Raw genomic sequence first — 17,791 nt, 5'->3', positions numbered from 1 at the left:
CGGACGAGACCCAAGTGCGTTCCTCAGTGAGGGGCCGAGAAGAGAAGCAGGCGAGGACAGAGGATGAGCACTTTCAGGGCAACAAACGGGGTCCTTACTTGAGGCCTCTCTTGAGGGCTTCAAAGATCTTCTTCACCTGCTGCGGCTTGGGGTCGGGGCAGACAGACCCCTTCCGGAGCGTGCCGTACATCTTGGAGGATTTTGCAGGCATCCGAGACCTCACGGAGTTCCCGTGGATGGACTTTCTGTGAGAAGGGCGGAGGGTCAGAGCAGGGATGTTGCACAAAGCCCTCCCCGGGGACAGGCGCTCTGGGATCAGTGACCAAACCCCAGTCTGTCAGGAGGCCTGGCTGAGTCCCACCCCATCGCCACCAAGCCATGTGGTCTCAGGCAAGTTGCCAAGACACTCTGGGCCTCAGTTTCCTCATCTGTAAAATGAAGGCTTACATTTGAAGATTTAAAAAAGACAAAGAAGAACTTGACATGAGAAATTAACACGGTGAGGAATACATTCGAGCAGCCCAAAGGCCAGTGCTTTGTTTATACAGTGTCTATACAGTGTGCTCTGTCTATATAGGCAAACAAGCCAGGAGGCCAGATCGTAGCCCAGGCACCTGTTGGCTTAGTCTGCCTGGGGTCCATGCCGCTCCTTCTGGGAAGAGCACCTCAGTTTTCCTCTGGGGCATCTCCCTAACTCTGCTCTTTATACATGTGGTTTGGAGGGAGGTAGCCTGACAAATGACCACACATACACACACATACACACACACACACACAGGTATTCTGAGTCAAACACATGTCCCAGGCCTGGGTTAGTCAACAGACTCCACTCCCCTGGCTCCGGGAGAGGCACGGGACCCATGTCTGGCCAGTAACCCTGCCTGGAGTTTGGTTCCAAATTCACAGGCAGGCAAATGATTTTTTCTTCTGGCGGTGCTATTCTGGGGGAACATGTACCCGGAACTGCCAGCCACGTCCTTTGCATCGTGGTAGGGAGAATGGAACCAACACATGGAGATGCAGGTGGAGCCAGGCCAAATCCACACGACGATGAGTTCCTGGATCCAGCTATGCCTGAAGCTAGACCTGCCCATGGGATTTCAGTTACATGAGTCAATTGGTTCTCTTTTTTGCTAAGCCTATTGGAGTTGGGGGCGTGGACTGAATGATCCTAAGAACTGATGTCTCCTGGCAGTGACAGCTGTGTCTCTCAGCCCTTGAGGGATACAGCAGCATGTCAGAAGTCACTGCAGTCCTACAAGGAGAGACTTCCCTCATTACCGTTAGGAGCTGCTTCACTGGCATCTGAGCCCCTTCTAGAGTCCTGTGATCCTATGCCTCGTCCACTAGGTACAAGACCAGGGCAAGCTGACACACTCACTACTGGGCGGGCTTTAGTCCATCCTCTAAAGGCTCAACCTCTAAAGACCCTGTTTCCCAGATGACTCTGCACCTTGTGTAGCTTCACCGACTCCCTTCTCACAGGAGAAACTAGGGTAGAAATGACACTCAGACTAACAACTGGGTCAGTTTCTTAAAGGAGCCACTAGCTTTTCTTTCCAACTTCCTCCCTCCCTGTCTTCCTCCCAGGTATGCTAAGGAGTCAGCTTCAACCCCTGCTCTGAGGTCCAGGGCAGGGGTGGGCTGGGGGGGATGGGTGGGCAAAGAGAGAGGTGCAGCGGGGGGGGGGAGAGAGAAAGGTGGGGGGAGGGGGGAGCATGCACCAAGTGGGAGGTGGGAAGGGGTGCAGGGGAGAATAAGCAGTCTTATTTAAGTCCCTGTATTGGGGGGAGTTTCTTTGTCAAAGGAACTGCACCTCTATGCTAATGCACTACCCGAGCCTCAGTTACCTTTCTGTTAAATGGGAAAACAATAGACCCTAAACCAGAAAGCAGTGCTGAGAATTCTGTTAGACACCAGGTCAAACATTTGGCCCAGTGGAGGCAGTAGGTGCTTAATTAGTGTTTGCTACTATTATAATCATCATATCCTATCCGTATCATTCCCTGTACACACAGCCTGGAAAACAGTAGGTATTCAATAAGTGCTGAGCTGAACAGGACGAGGGAAGGAAATACAGCGTGATGTGGGGACTGGAGAGCAGAGACGTCTGGGAACCCAAGCACTCAGCTGGACCTCAGAGGAAGAACAGGACGAGGGGTGAGTCCCAGAAGGGTGTTCCAGGAGTCAGAGTGAGCCAGGGAGGAGAGGAGGAGCCATCCAATCTGTGTGTGACAGCGGGCGCAGAGCAAGGAGCCAGGCTTGACCGAAGCAGGGTGAAGCTGGTTGTGGGGGGTCCTCCCTGCCTGGGGGAACCTACAATGGGAAGGGAGGAGGAGACGGCCAGCTCCCCAGCTTCAAAGACCTCGAGGATGACAACGGGGGAGCATAACGAGGGTGCACGGAGAGAAGGTACTCTCTGAGCGTCTGCTGCTTCCCCTGCCTAAGGGCTTTATATATTGATTTTAACTCTACTGCAAGGTAGGGAAACTGAGGCTCAGATAAGTCACTTGCCCACATGATCACTTGATGACCATGTATGTGGCAGAGCTGGGATCCAAACCCACCCGTGGGCAGATGCCCAGTCTGGGAGGTAAAGCACCAACCTGGGGGCAGGGCACAGGATTCCCTTGGACCCTCGGGGTCATCTGGTGATGATCAGTGATCTGACGCTCTCCCGACCACAGTTTCAGGGTCCCTGGGTCTCAGGTGAGGCCTGAGAATCTGCATTTCTCATTCCTAGGGGCTGCCAGCACTGCTGGTCCGAGGCCCACTGTCTGAGGGGATTCACTAACGCTCCACTCTCCACTCAGGGGCGGAAACCCAGCTATGCCTCTCTCTCCGGGAGTCCTTTGGAGTTTCCTGCTCTTTCGAGACCTAAAATCAAGGGTCTGGGACTCATTCATTCAAACACTCACAGAGCTGGTCTTTCCTTGAGTCAGACACGTGAGGGGAGCCATGGGACCGGGGTCCATCCCTCGAAGCCTCTCTCCGTCCACGGGAGGAGGGGAGGATTGTGGTCTGGAGAGCCAGGCAGGGGGCAAGCAGGACACAGCTCCGTCTCCCTCCCTCGGCAGGGCCGAGAGGAGCTCACTGGCACCCCGGGAGGCTCCGTGGGCAGCCCAGCTGTAAGTCCAGCCCAGCCAGACACCGCGAGGTCCACACACACACACGCAGACACCTGTTGCTGACTCGGGAGACAGGAGCACCGCTCCAGCTGGGCTCCTGCCGTGGCTGTGTAGCTACGCCACAAACCAACACTCGAGAAATAGAGATGCCGGGCCCTGCCCGAGCGCGCCAAGTGGGTCCCAGAGGCTACTGCAGCAAGGAAGGGTCTGGGCGGATTGGGGGCCTCGCCAGCCTGGGAGCCTGTGCTGTCTTGAGAGACACGAGCCCCCGGCCAGCCACCCATGTTCCAGTCCCAGCCTGAGGTTACAGGTACTTAGCATCCTGGAGCCTCAGTTTCCCAATCCATAAAAAGGACTGACCCCATGGCACTGTCATGAGACAGTCATTCCTTCAACAGATATTTACTGGTGAGTGCTAAGTGCACAGCAACATCCCTCTAGGGGCTGGAGGTAAAACAGTGACCGAAACAGACAAAACCCATGTCCCGGGGAGCTGCCAGGCCAGCCGGGGGGTCGGGGGGACCCCCGGACAGCCAGCCCAGGTTCTGGAGCTAGATGCCAGGGTCTCTATGGTAACCCCACTTATAAGCTGTGTGATCTTGGCTAAGTTATTGAACCTCTCGGTGCCTCAGTTTTCTCCTCTGTAAAATGGGCACCAGAGAAAAGGTCGCTACATGAGAGTTGCCTAAGTTGACAAATAAATGGAAAGAGCTTTGAGTCGTGCAAAGGCTCAGTGTTATGTATGTGTCAGAGTCAGATAAGATAATAAACGCCAAGGGCAAAAATAAAAGCAGGATGATAAATTTAAATGTACGTGGGGGTGAGCGGGGAAGGCCCCTCCAGTCAGCTTGGGCACAAGCTCGGTATATCCGCACTGCTCATCCCTTACCTGCTTTCACTCGTATTCATACATGATATCAAGTTATGTTTTTGGAGGCCGGCGAAGGGGCTGTGCTCCCTCCTCCCTCACCCTGCCTGAGGCCACCTCACCCACCTCTTGGAACAGACCCTCCATGAAGCTGACATCTCTGGGCTGGCAGACACGGGCGGGCTGCAGCCTTCGGGGAGGCGGGCTTCAGACAGGCTAGGGGCCCCGGCCAGCCGGCAGAGAGACAGGGGGCGGGAGGCGGGGGCAGCCACTTTGAGGGGGGCTGCAGGAACCCTGCTCACCTGCCAACTCCCGGGGGGCCACAGTCCCCAGGAGGTGGGTGCCCTTGGCCGGGCCCCGCCTCCATCCGCCTGGAGACCTCCTTGCGCTGCTGCAGCTGTGCCTGCCTCCCGGGGGGGGGGGCGGGGGGGCTGTGAGTTCAGGGCTCTTGTCTGAGGTTCCCGGGGCAGCCAGCCGTGGTGGCCGCTCTGAGCGCTGGCTCAGCCTGGGAGGGCAATGTGTGTGTGTATGTTTGTGTATGTGTGTGTGTGCGTCCTTCAGGTGGTGACATCAGGCAGGCCTAGTGACACAGCTGCCGGGGGAGGGAGTGGCCTCCGGGGGCGGAGGTTTTACCAGCTCGGGAGGACTCAGTATGAAACAGCCTCTGGCGTGCCGGACAAGCTTCTAGACGGCCACGTGCCACCCAGTGGCCCCCACCCTCACGTGAGGCCACCAGGATGGTCCTTCCGCCTGGGGTTGTCAGCACCCGCTTCTGCAGGTGCAGGGTCTGGAGGCAGCAGAGCTGGCTGCGGCCGGCGGGGGGGGGGGGGGGGCGGCAATTATAAGACCAACCGCCCACAGTTCAGACCAGGACCCGGTGCGCCGACGGTGTAAGCTGACCTTTTCTCCCAAGGCTGGGGGCACTGGTGGGCGGGGAGGGTGTGTGACACGCGCAGGGCACTCTCGGACGTCAAGCGTCATGTGGGCTAGCCCCTTCTTACACATGTGTCTGAGGTGTCGCCCTCTCTACAGTCAAGGAAACGGGTCCCGAGACTGCCTCTGGCCCCAGAGCCTGCACCCCTAACCGCTCCTCTTTCTCTGGTCACCTCTCCTTGAAAATCAAAGGCTGCTGGTCAGTTTTCACCCCCACATGCCCCAGCCATCCCAACAGAGGAACGCCAGGGTGGCCAGGACAGTGGCTCCTAGCTCAGACGGGTGCCCTCCTGACAGCCTGGGGGAGAGCTGACTGGCCAAGGAGTGGCAGGAAGGGGTTAAAAGCAGCCATGCCTATAAACTGGGGTAGAATGGGACAGCGTCAGGGCCTGGCCCTCTTCTTCCTCTCCCCGCCTTAGCCCATATGGCCTTATATTACATTCTTATATGTGTATTAGAGATGCCCTTAATAGCCATCATTCGCACCTTAGTGTAAAATTTCCCCACCAGATGGATCACCTCCTCAAGTGAATTCTTTGGTTATGGAATAAAAAGCTATGGCCAAAGTCAAAGGGGTTTCAGGTGCCAGGACAGGGGTGAGGGGTGGGGACCAAGGGGGCCTCAGTGAGCTTCGATCTCCTGCTCTCCTATCTGAGGTTATTTTTCCTGCCCGCCTCGGCAGTGTGGCTGAGCTTCAGCCTGGTTGGATTACCGGAGAAATAAGGCCAGGAGGTGAGGTCTGAAACCCAATCCAGGTCGTCCAGCCGCAGAGCCAAGGGTCCAGACTCCTGGGAGTCGGACGGAGACAGGAAGTTAAAAATAGATGTGTTGGGGGCGCCTGGGTGGCTCAGTGGGTTAAAGCCTCTGGCTTTGGCACAGGTCATTATCCCAGGGTCCTGGGATCGAGCCCAGCATCGGGCTCTCTGCTCCGTGGAGAGCCTGCTTTCTCCTCTCTCTCTGCCTGCCTCTCTGCCTACTTGTGATCTCTGTCAAATAAATAAATAAAATCTTAAAAAAAAAATAGATGTGCTGTTTCCCTGTCCTTGTGGGCAGCTTCTTCCTTCCCCATGGACAAGGGGGCCCAAGAGACAGGTGGTGGTCCCTCAGGGACCTTAGAACTCACCCAGGCAGGGAGTTCTCCAGAATTCCCCGAGTAGGGGATCCTCCAGAAGAAGCAGCCCCCAGGAGAGATCCAGCCATCAGGTCATCTTTCTCAGACTAGGACGCAGACCTTGCGAGATGTGATCTCGTCTTTGCTGATGCCAATGAGCCCTCATGGGACCGGGTCAGATGCCCTCTGTCCTCTTCCCACCCAGAGAGCTGACCCCAGGAATCCCGGAGTGGGGCCACAAGAGGCCAGGGACCCATCTTGGGATGTTATCTGGGCAGAGATCCTGACTAGGGACCTGTGGGAACATTCTGATGGATGCAGGAAGTCCAGAGGCCCCCAAAGTTCTGGCAGGGGGAGAGCGACAGGCAAGACCATTCATGAGACCCAGTACAAAAGAAAATGCAGGGTGCTTTTTTCAGAACATATTAAGGATTTCAAGATGGCAACAGCAGAGCATTACATCTGAGCCCGGGGCGATAGTGAGCACACACGTGGCACACTCATGCAGCTGGCCTTGGCTACAGGGTCTGTGGAACGCCCCCACCCTTGCCCGCCACAGGAACGAAGTCCCCAGGGTACCACTGTGTGAATTAGAGAAAGGCACCTGCTGGGTGGACCAGCTCTATGCCAGGGCCCACGACTTGGGAGGGTTATGCGGCTGGATGACCCCCTTAGCTGGGTGACCCGAGCAGCCCTGGTTACAGACCCCATGGGGTGGGGGCCCTGATAAAGTCCAGCAGAGGCAGCTGGGGGGCAGTTCCATCAAGGAACATCATCATTCCCTGGCCAGTTTACTTAGCCCCTCTCAGCAGCACTTATGGAGTGCCTACTGTATGCCTTCCTCACAGTGACATCCACACTTTCTCCTCTTGGAGGCTGGGGGCGGGGGACTGGGCGCTCACTCTGGGAATTTCCATTTCTCATGCTTCGCTTCTTCGGTGCTCCCTACACTGCACATGTCCTCACTGTCTCCCACAAAGCCCTGCAGCTCTCCCTCTCTCACTTCTATCCCACAAGACAGTGACACACCCACTTCCTGTGCCTCAGAGCTCATCCCCACCTCAGGACCTTTGCACTGGCTGCCCCCTCTACCTGGAGGAGTTCCCCAGTTGTCTGCACAAAATAGGCAGCTTTTCTCCCTGGCCTTAAATGTGCCACTGCCTCGCTGAGGGCCTCCCTTGAGACCCCTGCTGCCCTCCCACAGCCTCCTGATGTAATTTGCTCACAGCACTTGCCACCAGCTGAATCTATCTTGATTACAGTTGGCTGCTTGTTCGCCACCCTGACAGGAGGGTGGGGCCTGGGTCTGTCCCCAAAGCCTGGGACTGGGCCTGGGCCGAGGAGGTGCTCCATAAATATTTGTGGAATGAATTAGGGATTCCTAAGGGTGCTTCCAACTGGGACACTCCAGGATTTCAGCCCTGAGATGCCACTCCTCCCAGGCACATGCTGGAACTGAGTAGCCAGGAGACAAGTGGGCGAGCCAGGAGAGCCTGACCTCAGGGGCTGGGCATCCCTGGGGGTCGAGTGTGCAGCTGTGAACCCCAGGGAAGAGCCATAGGCAGACCTGGTCTGGGGCTCAGGATGTGGCAGTGAAGCCAAGGGCCCAAGGAGATTAAGCAGCAACTGGCCAGGAAGACAGGAGTGAGAAGAGGTCCACGTGGAGGGCATGCCTGCACTAAGGCCTGGGGGCGCGAGAGGGCAATGCAGCAAAAGCAGAGGACAAAAAAGGAGGGCGGCCTGCTGGATCATGTGGAGCTGTTTGTTCGGCCAGGAGAGGGGACTGGATTGTTTTCTGGGTGACTGGAAACCTGTGGAGGGCTTCAGGCAAGAGAAGGCCATGAGATTTGGTTGTTGACTGACTCGCTGACCAACCAGATTCGGAGCCCTGCTTGGCTGGGAGAGCTGCCTGTCTACCACACTGGCTCAGACAGGCAGGTGTTTGGGCCCCTCAGGATGCCCCACACCCCAGGCCCACTAATGGGCAGGCAGCCCCCCAGGTTTGCACCTCGCCTGATAGGAAGCCCAGGACCAGGCAGCAGCCCCCAGGAGTGGAAACGAACCTTCCTCCTGGGGATTACTTGTATCTGGAGGAAACACATGGAGTGGCCATGAACTCATTCGTGTCTAGAAGGTCTGCACTGACCCCAGGTCCATCTCCTGCCCCTTGGAAAATTTCCACAAGCATCCGCAGGGCTCCGGCATGTAATAGCTGCTTGCTACGTGTCACCTCATTGTACTCTCGTGACAGCTATGTGGGGGAGGGACACTCATGATCCCCATTTCACAGATGAGGAAACCGAGACTTGAAGGTGAAGTCACTGGCCCCAGGTCATAGAGCTGGGATAAGTGGCCCCACGTCTGTTCTGTCAAACAGGAAGAACATTCCATCCTAACCCCACCCCCAGGAGCCGAAGTTCCAGTTCTGAATCAGTCTTGCTGTGTGGCCCTGGGTGAGCAGCTCCTCTTCTCTGAGCCTTTTTTCTCATCTGCCAAGTGGGTCTGATAAGCTCGGGCAGATGGGACTTCCAGCACTGACTGAGATGATACCCATTTGGGTCTCAAGGAAATTACAGGTTTCTCCCAGCGCCAAGGGTCACACACGTACGCACGCACGCACGCACGCACACGCTTGTACGCATGCACACGCACGCATGCGCACACACGGTGCTGGGCTGCAGACTTGGCAGGAGAGCTGCCCGCGGGGTCACAGGCAGCGGGAGACGAACCAGTCCCGCACCCTCCAGCGGGGCAGAACTTACGTGATCCTCCGGCTCTGGGCGCTGCTGAAGCCCGCGAAGGAGGCGCTCCGGCCCACGACCCCCACAGCCCCCGCGTCCCCGGAGGACAGGAACCGCAGCCTCACCGACATGGCCGTCACCTAGACGGGGAGAGGACAGGAGAGTCAGTCTCACACCGCCATCTGGTGAGTGCTGACCGCGGCCAGCCCCCTCCACCACGGCCCCCAAGGCCGTTACGATAGCTGCAGAGAGGGGGCGGCTGGTACCGTCCCCAGCTGACAGATGAGAAAACTGAGGCCCAGTGAGATTAGGGAACCTGCCTGCAGCTAGTGGCAGGAGTGAAGTTCGAATCCAGGTGTCTGTACTCTGCGCTCAGGTCCTTAATGCCTGAGCAATCCTGAGCCCTCCAGCAGGGGGGCGTCTGCTCCTCCTAAAACCAGACCTGCTGACCTCCTTTCAGTTACTCCTCACTGCCGGTAACCCTCACCCCCCTCCACAACCCTCACTGAGCACTGTGTGCCAGACACGGTGCTGGAGACGCGCACTGAGCAAGACAGGCAAAGCCCTTGCCCTCCTGGGCTCGGAGTCTGGCAGGGAGGCTGATGAACTACCAGCTACAGCAGGAAGTCTCTGGCAAAGCGATGGGGGAGCCCAGGGGGAACTTGATCTAGCCACGGAAGAGGCGACCAAGGGCTGAGAGGGAAAGGCTGAGGAGGGGAGGGAAGGATATCTGAGGCAGAGGGAACAGCATGGGCAAAGGCCAGGGGGTGCAGAAGATACGGTGTCATCCAGAAACAAGCGTTGCAGGTGGGGCATGACTCCAGGCAAGGCTGGAGAGGCCAGCAGCTTGCAGGTCATGGAGGGCCTTGGTAACCCCAGGAAAGGTTTTGGCCTTGCAAAAGGGCCAGGGTGACTGGGAGCCCCCAGAGGGTTTTGAGCAGAGGTTGACAAAGCCCATCTCACAGGAGGCCAGGCTGCTGGCATCCCTGGCTACATTGCCCTGTCTCTAACCCAGCCCACGCTGAGACCACCCTAGAACCCTGGCCGTCTTCGCTTTCTTTCCAAACCACCTCTAGATTGGAAAAATGCCACCACATCCCTGGGGAATATCACCCAGTGTCTTCCAGCAGCAACAAGTGGGAGGTTCTCTGTATCTAACCTAAGTTTCCGCAGCTACAGTTTCATACCTTGCTCCTCAACCAGGCTGGAGTCGGTCCAGGGGTTCTGGGGACCCTACTGGCCAAGCCACACCTATAGACAAGCTGCACGGCACCGCCCCCTCCTCTCCCTGGGTGGTACTGCGCCTGCGTCCTGACGTCCCTTCTCCAGCCCGCGGAGTCTGGTGTCCATGCCTTTGCTCACACTAGGGCCTCTCCCCGCCCACCCCCCCATAACGTTCTCTTTCGAGCCGCATCTGTCCAGTGTATATGGTCAGTCCCCGCCACAGGCTCCAGAGCACCCCCCAGCAGATCTGTGCGGCCCCCACAAACCTTCGCCTCCCCCCATATATCCCCCACCCACCCCAAGTGTGCTGTACATAGGCAAGCACTGGAAACAACAACAACCCAGACCTGGGCTCACATCCCAGCTGTGCCATTCACTGGCTCTGGGCCTCAGTGGTCACAGCTGCAAAATGGAAAGTCAGAAAAGGCCCCAGGAGACAAGGTGCGGAGGGCACACAATAGGAAGGGGACGCACGGGAAGAGTGGTTGTCTCGGTGCAGTGGCCTGCCCCGGGCTGCAGCCCTGGGGGTGACTGCAGAGACAGATGAGCCCAGTGAGCGCCCTCCAGCCATGATCGGGCGGGGGGAGCTGACAAGTGTTTGCTAAGCACCCACTGTTTGGCAACCCCCAGCGCCAGGGACCCTCCCATGCCGTGTGTGGGTCTGTGAACACCAGCCCTGTTGGGAGCTATTATCTACCAAGTGCTCGTTATGAAGCCGAACCCTGCGCAAAATGCCTTACGAAAATTATCGTACTAAATCTCCACGATCCCTGAGGCATCGGAGCTATGGCTGACCTGCGCTGACGGATGAGGGATGGAGGCCCCACAAGGAGGTCCCCACTGTCCCCACCTGGGCTGGGCTGCTGTCAGCCTGGACCAGCTCACAAGCGTCCACTGTTACACCCTCTGGAATTTGGGTAGCTTGACCTCGGCCCGGTAGGAGTATTTGTACCCTGGATGTTGGCAGGTGCTACAAATTTGCTTTTGGAGGGGGGTGGTGTTGTTTCTCCCTGCATGTTGCTAAGACACTTATCAGCACCCTGTCGTCCCGCCACTATCGGCAGGTGCTCAGGGTGGCGCTGGGAACCTCCTCAAACGCTTGAGAGCCCCCAGCCAAGCTGGGCAGGGGGATGAGGGGGAGCAGGGAGGGGGACCAGCAAGGTCACTGGCTGGCATGAGCACTCTGGCTCCAGCCCGGGGTGGGGGGGGTGGAACGCCCTCCCCCCACCCCCCGTTCCACTAGTTACTGTGGTCTGTGAGTGGTGACTTCTGTGTGTCCCCCACCAGACAGAGAGCGACGTGCAGGCGGGGATGAGCGTTCCCTGGTGCGTGGAACAGTCACAGCACATCCTTATGGGCCCAGAGAACAAGAGAACAAGGCCTGATGGGCTGGGGCTGCTGCCCCCGCTGTACCAGGCTATGCAGCGCCCAGTGCCGGATAAGAGGAAGGATAAGGATAAGAATTTCCACTAAGTGCTGGACTCCAAGGCAGGGGCAGACGAACATTTTCTGTAAAGGACCAGATACTCAAGTTTTTGGCTTCACGCACCGTATACTCTTTGTCACAGCTACTCAGCTCTCCTGTTCTAGAGCAAAAGCAGCCGGAGGCATTATGGAAATGATGAGCATGGCTATGCCCTCATGAGACAGCCTTTCAAGAGCTGAAGCTCTTACTGAATGACCCCCGAGATGGCCAGCACTACCTCTGACCCCGGGCAGCCAGCACGCTGCCTGCTACCTGCTCTAACCATGTAAAATCTCATTGAATTCTCCCAAGATTATATGAAGTAAGTACTCTTCATATCCCTGTTTTACAGATAAAAAAAATTAAGACTCGGAGAGGAGAGGAAAGGACTCAACCAAGGTCCCACAGGTAGGCGATGCCAACGCTGGGATTTGGACGTAGGCATAACAGGTCTTCAAAGCCTGGCTGCTTCAAGCTGGGCTGCCCCTGCCCCCCTGGAGGCTGGCCTGAGGACATGCTCCCACCCCTGAGCTAGACCCAGGCTGAAGGGTAGAGAAGGGGGCCCCAGAAGGGAAGCAGGTCATGAAAGGGACCTGCCAAGCTAGAAACATAGCCAGTAGTGAGCTGGGGGAGGTCAAGAAAAATCAAGGCCCATCTCCTGTAGGCTTCAGGCTGTGGGAACCCAGGTTTGCACGGGCTTCTTGGGACCAGCATCAGCTCCCAGTCAGCTCAGCTGCTCTAAAAGTGGGGCCAGCAGCCCTTCCCCTAGGCCCCGATGGGGCAGACCTTGGTGGTTGACCCGTTGACAGCTACAGTCTCCCCCAGCAGGGTTTCTTGCTGCAAAAGCATCTCCCTTCTTGTGGACTGGGGACAGGATGGCCCGGCTGAGACCCCTGGAATGTCAGGAGCCTTCAGTGGGTAGCTCCTGACAAGCCCCCGTGAGTGTTGCTCACTTCTGACCGAGGCTGTTATTCCTAATGTTGAGTCATTGACACAACAGGGGCACTGACCACTCAGAACAGAGACTGGGCACCTTGGGGACCCCCCCTCCCCCTCCCCTGCTTTGGCTGGCATTCACCCTTTCGCTGCTAGGTTGTGGGCAAGTCTGGAAAGTCCCCGGGGCGGGACACTTGGAGGCCCAGAGCACCTCCGGAAAGCCAGCACTGTGCAGGGCATGAGAGAGAAGCCTGAGGTCTCATTGCACCCCTGGGCGGAGGAGAGAGGCGCAGAAGTCATGCAGGTCCCAAACCTTTGATGGCAGACAGGACTGCGTCTTCCCCGTGCGTCCCTCGCTGCCTCTCTCTGGCCGCGCACCCTGGGCAGCGCTCACTTAGACGGGTGGCTCGGAGACAGCTGGTGAGTGTGGCCAGAGCAGGACAGCTGGAGGGGCTTCTCACACAGCCGGCTGCTCCCCAGACACCCGAGGCCGTCGTCCTGGGCCTCCTCCCCTGAGACGCGGCTGGAGGGAGTCCGAGCCCACTCCGCTAAATCTGTCTAGCTCACTGCTGGCCAGAGCCGCCCGCCAGTCCAGGGAACCTACAATTTCACCTCATTTGGAGGTGAGGCTTCTAAATTTAACAGCGTGGGCTCTCAGGGCTGGGTGGCTTTTAGGCCTAAGTCCCTCACTTAGGGCTCTTTTATATCCGCTCAAATGCCAGGCAGGGCTTAGTTTGCTTATAGGAGTTTCCAAAATAGACCCTTTGGCCTAGCACGAAAGGAAATGGCAAAATAGCCCAGGATGTTGAGTTTATACCTAAGAGGGATGGGCGACCAGAGAAGGCCAGGCTGGGAACCAGACTGTCTGCGCCCGATGGAGGCCAACTCCCTCATTTCACCGGTGAGCCCCCTGGCTGGCCTGGATGGCCCGGAGGTGAATGGAAGGGCCAGCCCAGTGCCCAGCTCCGTGGCTGCAGCCACATCCAGGCCGTGGCCTCTCCCTCCCTGGCGTGCCCTTCCTGCAGGTCACCCCTGAGGCTCCCTCCCAGCCTTTAGGTCCCAGCAAAAAGGTCACCTCCTCAGAGAGGCCCTCCCCAGCCCCCCGGGCTACAGCGGCCTCCCTCCTCACCCTGTTTCAAATCCTTCAGACAAGTCCTTGCCATCCCACATTGTCTGGTCAGCGGCCTGGGAGTTGTGAGGCCCCCTCCATGAGCCCCAGCTGCGTAGGGCGGGGGACTTTTTGGTCTCACTCACAGCTGTATGTCCAGGACCTCATCAACTAAGGGGAACCCCAAAAGTACTGGTTCATAAGGGACTGAACAAGTGAACAATGGAAGGACGTCTCTTCAGAACTGTCCCTAGGATTCCTTCACTTGATTTGTCCCTTCAATATACATGTATTGAGTGCCTACTGAATGCAGGTACTTGGCATATGGCTGTGAACTAGTCCATCAAGAGACAGGAATTCGGACATGAAGAAATGAAGCTGGATTTTGAGGGGGAACAAGAGGCCTGGGGAGCTGACAAGGACCCCTCCCTAACCCAGTCAAAGGGGAGTAACTGGGGAGACCCCCTTGGGGGAAGCCATATGTTGAAATCTAAAGGAGGAGGAATTGGGAGAGAGAGGATGTGCTGGAAGTGTGTGCCAGGTGTTAGGAACAGCATGGGCAAAAGCTCAGAGGCCAGAGATAGGGTCAATTAGATGAACTTAGTTCAATGTGTGTGGCTAGAGCATTGGGTACAAAAGAGAATCCCTGAGGGGCTATTAGAACCAGACTTATGTGGGGTGGGGGTTTAAGCTGCATCCAGGGAGAAATATGCAGGAAAGGCCTCCAGCACCCTCTGGCTCTGGGAATGATGCCCTTTGAGTTCATTTACTTACTCACTATGCCCTACTGCACACCTTGCTGGACAATGCTGTGTCTCAGTAGGCAGTTACAGGGTGCCTACTGCATGCCAAGCCCTTGAACATGGCACCTCCATCCAGGGGTTGGGAGCAGTCACACTGGGGAGACTTCTTCCCCTTTGGCCCAAGGTCCACGCCTCCTGGGCCAGCGCAGACCACCACTTATGGAGAAGCTCAGACACTCTGAACAACCTATACCAGCTTGAGCTAGGGTTTTGCCCTCGGCAATCAACCCCTGACCCACCCACCCCCTGCTTCCCCCACAAACAAGGCCCAGACATTTGATAGTCCCCTGAGAGGGAAAATCCCATAGCTAACCCACAGAGGACAGAGGCCATGTTAGGTCTGGTGCCCTCCAACTTGGGCACCCCTTCTCTCTGCTGAGCCCAGTGGGCCCCGTTCCTACCAGATGCTTCTAGATGCTTCTCTCCCCACTGCTAGGGATCTGTTCATCTCTCCCAAGCCAGGAAAGCAGGACCAGGGGATCTGCATGTGATCTTGGGTAAGTTCCCTCCCCTCTGTGCCTCTGTCTCCCTGTCTGTAAAGTGGGAGGACTGGGGAGGACTAGAGTTCAGGGTCGCCCAAGCGCAGGCCACTCTGGGCCAAGTAAGGAACACAGAGTAGACACCGTGACTCCCTTGCTTCAGTCCACTTTCTGTCCCGGCTCCCCAGCAATCTAACGCTTGTCACCCCTCATTCAGCCAAGCACAGAGCTGGCCCCAAGCACAGCGTGATAGGCAGGCGAGGGACGAGCTGAGCTTTATTCACGGTTCTTGTTGAATTTCTTTTAAGGTAACCTCCTATTTAGAACAAACTGTCTTCTGTATGATAGAAAGTGTTTTTTAAAAAATAATAGCATATTTAAATGAAGAGTAACGGATTCGAAGGACACTTGGCTTCAGTAGAGCAGATAGGAACCCAGCTTCTTGGCGCTCCACATTTCTGGGTCCCCCCATGGAAATAGGACCAGGAGCCGGAGGGATGGGGGGGATGGGAAACCCAGGTGCGTCTCTGCAGGTGGCCTGATGGAGAGCCAGATGAGTGGACAGCGCTGGTTTCTAGTGGAAGGGAAGAGCAAGCAGCTCCTCAGGGAGCCCTGACTGTCCCCCCAGAATTTGTTGTTCCAGGGCCGCAAGGCAAACGGAAACTTCCTGATGGTTCAAGACCAGGCAAGGGAGTCGGGCTCCGGGATCCAAGAGGCTCCTCCCTTCCCTCAGTTTATCACACAGCCTATAGCCCCCTGTGACCTTCCTGCCCAGGGCAGTCCTGCGAGGTGTCCATGACCTGCTCCAGCTCAGGCCCGGAGTCTCAAAGGGACCAGTCACACGGCGGGGGTGGGGGGTGGGGGGTGGGGGGTGGAGGGACAGGTGCACCATCTCCCCGGTCTTCACAGCACACCTGTGACCCTTTTACAGATGAGAACCCCAGGTGAGGCCGCAAAGGGCCAAGTGTGAGGGAGAGGTTCAGTAGCCCTAAGGGCTCAGCCACACGGAGGAAATGTATGTGGCCATGAGAGGTGGGAATATGGTTTTGAGGAATAACGACATGGGAAAATAAAAGGTGTTCAAAGTACGATGTGGAGTAAGACCGAGAGGGAAGCCGTACACGACATGGCTTCAGTCTTATTTTTGAGACGATACCTTACCGATGTTCTGCAGAGGACATGCGTTCCCTCATAGTTAGAAAAAAAATGTTAATTTGAAGAAAACAGAACACACGGTTGCCATGTCCTTGGTTGCATAGTAATTAAGCAGGGCTGACGGCCTGTCCTCTGACCCGGAGAATGTTGCTTTTCAGGATGAACCTGGGGTCAAAGGAGAAACTTTCCTCTTAAAAAAAAAGAAAGAAAGAAAGAAAAACAATTTTTTTTTTTGAAGGCCCACAAATATTATCTACACTCCCAGGCAACTCCGCTGGGCTTTTAGGAGGTAAAGATGACTCGTGAATTTCTGTGAAAGATCCAGAGGGTGTTTGGATTTACGTGGCCCCTTCACTGGCCTGATCGCCACCAACAGGCTCCCATCATGCTCCCATCACCTGGCGTGCCCGGGGCCCCTGGGAAAGACGGCAGCTCTTTGGGGAAGGGGCCTCTTGGGGCCACCGTGGGGGTAAGAGTGTGCGTGCGGCTGGGGCACGTGGCTGGGAGAGACAGGGCCTGGAGGCGAGATAACAGAGATGGGGGCACCAAAGCTGATCCTCTGGGAAGCACGAGACGGGCAGCTGAAGCCCCTTTCACATGCAGCCTCCACACTGGTCTGTGGCTGTAGGACCAGCTCTAGAAAACCGGCTGGCCGAGGGGCGCCTGGGGGGCTCAGTCAGTTGAGCGCCTGCCTTCAGCTCAGGTCATGATCCCAGGGTCCTGGGATCGAGCCCCCAGAGCGGACTCCTTGCTCAGCAAGGAGCCAGCTTCTCCCTCTCCCTCTGCCCCTCCCCCTGCTTATGTGCTCGCTCTCTTTCTCTCTGTCAAATAAGTACAATCTTGAAAGAAAGGAAGACAGAAAGGAAGGAAGGAAGAGAAAGAGGCTGACCAGGAGGGCCCAGATAGAGGGATAGTGTAGACAGACCCCTCCTGGTGCTGACCTCATTGGCAGGTCGGGGTGAGGCCAAGCAGGGCTCGGTGTTCCTGGCCAGGCACCTGTTTGATGTCAAAAACCGAGAGCAGTAATACTGCTAATGAGAACCAACACTATGAGAACACTTGCCGTGTATCCCTGCCCTGTTCTAAGAATTAACTCTTTTCATCCCTGGTACCCAGAGAGTTTGGCCTCCACGGCGCTCTGGACCCACTGAGCGGCACCACCTTCCCACATCCTGGACACGCGGCATCTCCCCACAGCACCCTTCCGAGGCGGGCACTGCTAGCACCCCCATTTTACAGACTAGGAGACTGAGGTTTGCGGAACTGAAGTGGCCAGAACCCACAAGGGGCAGCATCACGTCACTGTAACTCCCCCGCAAACACGTGTGTGGGCAGTGTGCCTCCAGCGTGTGTGCACACTCACCTCACCCTGGCCGTGACCGAGCACCATGGGTAGGACTCTACCCAGAAGCCCTCGGCCCACGCTGGGTGTGGGAGGGTCTCGGCCTCAGCACTGACCCTTTGGGCCAGATCATTCTTTGCCATGGGGTTCATCCTGTGTATTTATCACGGCTGGGTACCAGGAGCCCTGCCCCCTCCAGGGTGACAACCGGGGGTGTCTGCAGACACTGCCATGTGTCCCCCAGGAGGCAGAATCGCCTCCAGTGGGAACCACTGGGTTCAAGGCCGTGCTTCAGTCTGTGCTCAAGGACTCGTGAATTAGCGTCGTGGGCGTCAGGGATCATTTCCGTGGCTGCAGGAAATGGCAGTGAAGGGACTTACTCTGTTGGCTACAAATGGGGGGGCCCAGCAGCCCAAAAGCTTCAGAAGGGGCCCTGAGGCCGCAGCCTCTGCCCCCCCCCCACACCCCGTGCATGCACCCGCACACTCACACCGGGAT

General features: G+C 57.0%; 1 protein-coding gene across 1 annotated transcript in view; it reads right to left on the bottom strand.

The window, feature by feature from the left end:
- Positions 1-8,915, bottom strand: part of RIPOR3 (RIPOR family member 3) — a 29,339-nt gene extending 20,424 nt beyond the window's left edge. The window contains exons 1-2 of the mRNA XM_080814749.1: positions 8,803-8,915; positions 99-245 (exon numbers count right to left, since the gene is read on the bottom strand). Of these exons, the coding sequence (XP_080670875.1) occupies positions 99-245; positions 8,803-8,912 (257 nt within the window). The 5' untranslated portion in view covers positions 8,913-8,915. The remainder of the gene's footprint in view (positions 1-98; positions 246-8,802) is intronic.
- Between the last annotated feature and the right edge of the window lie 8,876 nt (positions 8,916-17,791).

The sequence above is a fragment of the Martes martes genome (genome assembly GCF_963455335.1).
Source record: "Martes martes genome assembly, chromosome: 9".
Classification (NCBI taxonomy): Eukaryota; Metazoa; Chordata; class Mammalia; order Carnivora; family Mustelidae; genus Martes; species Martes martes.
The sequence above is the reverse complement of the archived record's forward strand: the minus strand, read 5'-3'. Positions and strand labels throughout refer to the sequence as shown.